At 41.1% G+C, this 3,005-nt stretch overlaps 1 protein-coding gene across 1 annotated transcript; it reads left to right on the forward strand.

Moving 5' to 3' along the window:
* Positions 1-859: 859 nt before the first annotated feature.
* Positions 860-2,976, forward strand: LOC106011972 (transmembrane protein 272; the record flags this gene model as incomplete). Its single annotated transcript, XM_013083412.2, has 2 exons — positions 860-994; positions 2,556-2,976. Coding segments are annotated over 2 exons (468 nt in total), but the record flags the coding sequence as incomplete, so codon positions are not given.
* Between the last annotated feature and the right edge of the window lie 29 nt (positions 2,977-3,005).

Below are 3,005 nucleotides of genomic sequence, written 5' to 3' on the forward strand. Positions count from 1 at the left end.
TAGTGGTGTTGTTTGTTTTGTGGGGGGGTTTTGTGGTTTTTTATTCGCAAGCCCAACACTTTGCCGTTTGATTTTTTCTCCATCCTGGAGCAGACATTGACAATTATGGCAGCCCATGTCTCAGTTTTTGCTGTTTGTCATAAGGCTTTTCAGGCCATCTGTGTCTGTTCTTCTCTGTCTTCATTTGCTCTTCTTTCCTTTTGTCTTTCTACAAAGAAGCAATTTCTCAATTTGTTGTGTTGATGTAGTTAAATTATTTCATCTGATTAAAGACTTCTCATTTCCTTCTGTGTTTGTTGTTCTCGTGACCGACATCTGTGATGTAGTGGTTACGCGCTTCGCTGTCGCACGCAGTGGACCCGGGTTCGATTCTCGAAGGGAGAGATATTTTATCTGGTATCTTTGCTCCTTCTTTTCGGCTGGGATGTTGTATCCCTGTCAGCCCGGGTTGGCCCTGATAGGCAGGGTCAAAGTGCTTCCTCCAAATGATCTAAATTATGTCGATGGAGGCGTAAAGAAAACACCTGAACGTTTTTTAAAATTGCCTTTTCTGTTAGGGATATTCAAAAGTATTCCTTACACTTCAATAGCTAAAGGTTTACTACAGGTTTACGATATTTCATCAAAGAATTAATACGTTTTGTGTAAAACTTAAACTCTCTATGGTATAAGTGCAGCTATTCTTCTTCGTTTCTTTTTATATATTCGCAAAGAAATGTTCGGATGGTGAGAAATGAATGGGTTACCTGTTCTTCTTACAAATGGAAAAACAGGTCAATATACGATTGCCAATATCATATAACATCCAAATCAGTTAGGTTTTTATGTGGTTTTTTAACCTGGTATTTTTTTATTTTTAACTTTCTACTCTTGTATCTCAGGTGTCAAATACCTTGACGAATGCCCGTTGGAACCGCGGATTCCCATATACCATCTGGTGGGCGGATGTTTTGGTGCTTTGAAGATAGCATTGGCGCTGTGGAGGACTATACAGGTCAGTCTACCTTAGTGTTGTCTTTCTACTGTAGTGTTGTTACGTCCCTGGCAACACAATTTAGATAATTTAGGAGGCGGGCTTTGGCCCTGTCTGTCAGGGCCAGCAAAGGGATGAGCGGGATAAAACACCCTATCAGAAGTACGTAAACGGTTCGATAATTGAATTCTCCATGCGAGAATTAAGCTTTAGTTTCATGTCTACACTGGCGAGGAACCTAACTTTTACCCCCACAGATGCTGGGCATCAAACATGTTATCTATACTTGTAATATCAATTATTATAATTTTAATCTTGATATAATATCATCCTCGCCTTGTCTTCTATCGTCCGTTTAACTCTAATTCCCACAAGGCAAAGTGCGTCCCTTTGGAAGTAAACTACGTTCGAAATTGTCAAAGACGACCACCTATTGTCGAGGAGAAACGTGGGTGTCTTAGACAGGCGGCCGTCCTACAGAGTGTCTTATTATAATGTAAAAACTACACATTGGAGGAAATGGGAAGTCGCCATTTGAACAGGTAATTGTCTTATACTAGTGGCTGTTAGAGCAGGTTCGACTGTATCTGTGTCAAGACCACAGACTTGAATTATAATATCCTAGACTACGCACTTTAACGACTGTTGTTCTTTGCCCTCTGTAAAACTTGGCTGCGAAGAGTGTACACCATGTTCGCCCAAATGAACGGTCAAACACCATTCTCGCTAAAAATCGAGCGTGCGTTTTACACTTGCCCTTCCTTTAGCTACTTTAGAATTACAAATTTCTATCTGACCTTTTTGGTCGTTTTGAGTTACTAAGACACTGAGGTTAGAAACCCCAATGCCCTATCTTTTCTTTAAAAAATCGTAAGATTTTATTCGGAGCTGTTGTCAAGATTTTCAAAGAGCTGCATTCGAAAAGCCTTGACATGTTGTGAAACTCAATTTTTTGACGTCAAATGTCTCAAAACTAAAACTAAGTAGATAGAACTTTATATTTCTAAGAAAACGATATGGCTCCAAGTTACGTTTAATAGTGCGTTCAATGGTGAACCTGACGGACGTCAGTTTGCACAGTCATGGATATTAGTGGGAATTAGAGTTAAACAGACAACAATAGTCTAAACAAAAAGGTCTATAAAAACCAGTGCGTGTTAAACTTTCATATTCAGTGCACATTTTTGCTACCTTTAAGAGACAAACATTTCCGTATAGCCCATCAAATGTATTATGTCCAAGCCGGGCTAAGATGACATCAGTCACTATCCTTATGATCCCCACCTCCCACCCATATTGCCAAATCGTCAACTGGTAGGCAATATCGCCCAGAATGGCAAGTATTGTCGGAGACAATCCCATATTTTCACACTGTTTTTATTTTCTTTAGGTTTTTTTGTCGTACAGTTACGCCATCAAGAAAACTTTGGCGGAGACAATCTTTTCGTTTTACGTTGGTTGTTATTTTCATTTTTTTTTTTTTGGCCATACAGTTACGCCACCAAGACAACTTTGGCAGAGACAATCCTTTCATTTTAAGTTGGTTGTTATTTTCATTTTTTTAATTTTTTTTGCCATACAGTTACGCCACCAAGAAAGCGTGGACAATCTGTACGAGGCTGTGGGCAGCGAGCGAGGCTTGACTACACGCACGTACAGAAGCATGAACATACTCCTGTCCCTCTTCCTCCTCACCTGGCACATCCTGGGCTCCGTGTGGGTCATGGGCATCTGGAAACCGCGGTTCAAACCCCTTCTGCACAGGCCCAACCAGTGGTGCGAGCGCTCCTTGTACTTCTTCAGCATAGCCGTGATCGTGGGCGTGTACGCCTTGATGGTGCTGGTCCTCATGGGCTTCTGCTGCCTGTCGCTCGTCTACAGGTCCAGCACCGCGCGCCGGAGAGCTAATCGATAGTGCGAGGACTTTACTTTCTGCTGTTGTTGCTATTGTATATTATTACTATTATGATATTCTCTTTGTTATCATCATGCTGGTGTTGTCGTCCTGGATTGTTTTGTTATTTTTTGTTGG

Source organism: Aplysia californica, unplaced genomic scaffold (genome assembly GCF_000002075.1).
Source record: "Aplysia californica isolate F4 #8 unplaced genomic scaffold, AplCal3.0 scaffold00231, whole genome shotgun sequence".
NCBI classification, from domain to species: domain Eukaryota; kingdom Metazoa; phylum Mollusca; class Gastropoda; order Aplysiida; family Aplysiidae; genus Aplysia; species Aplysia californica.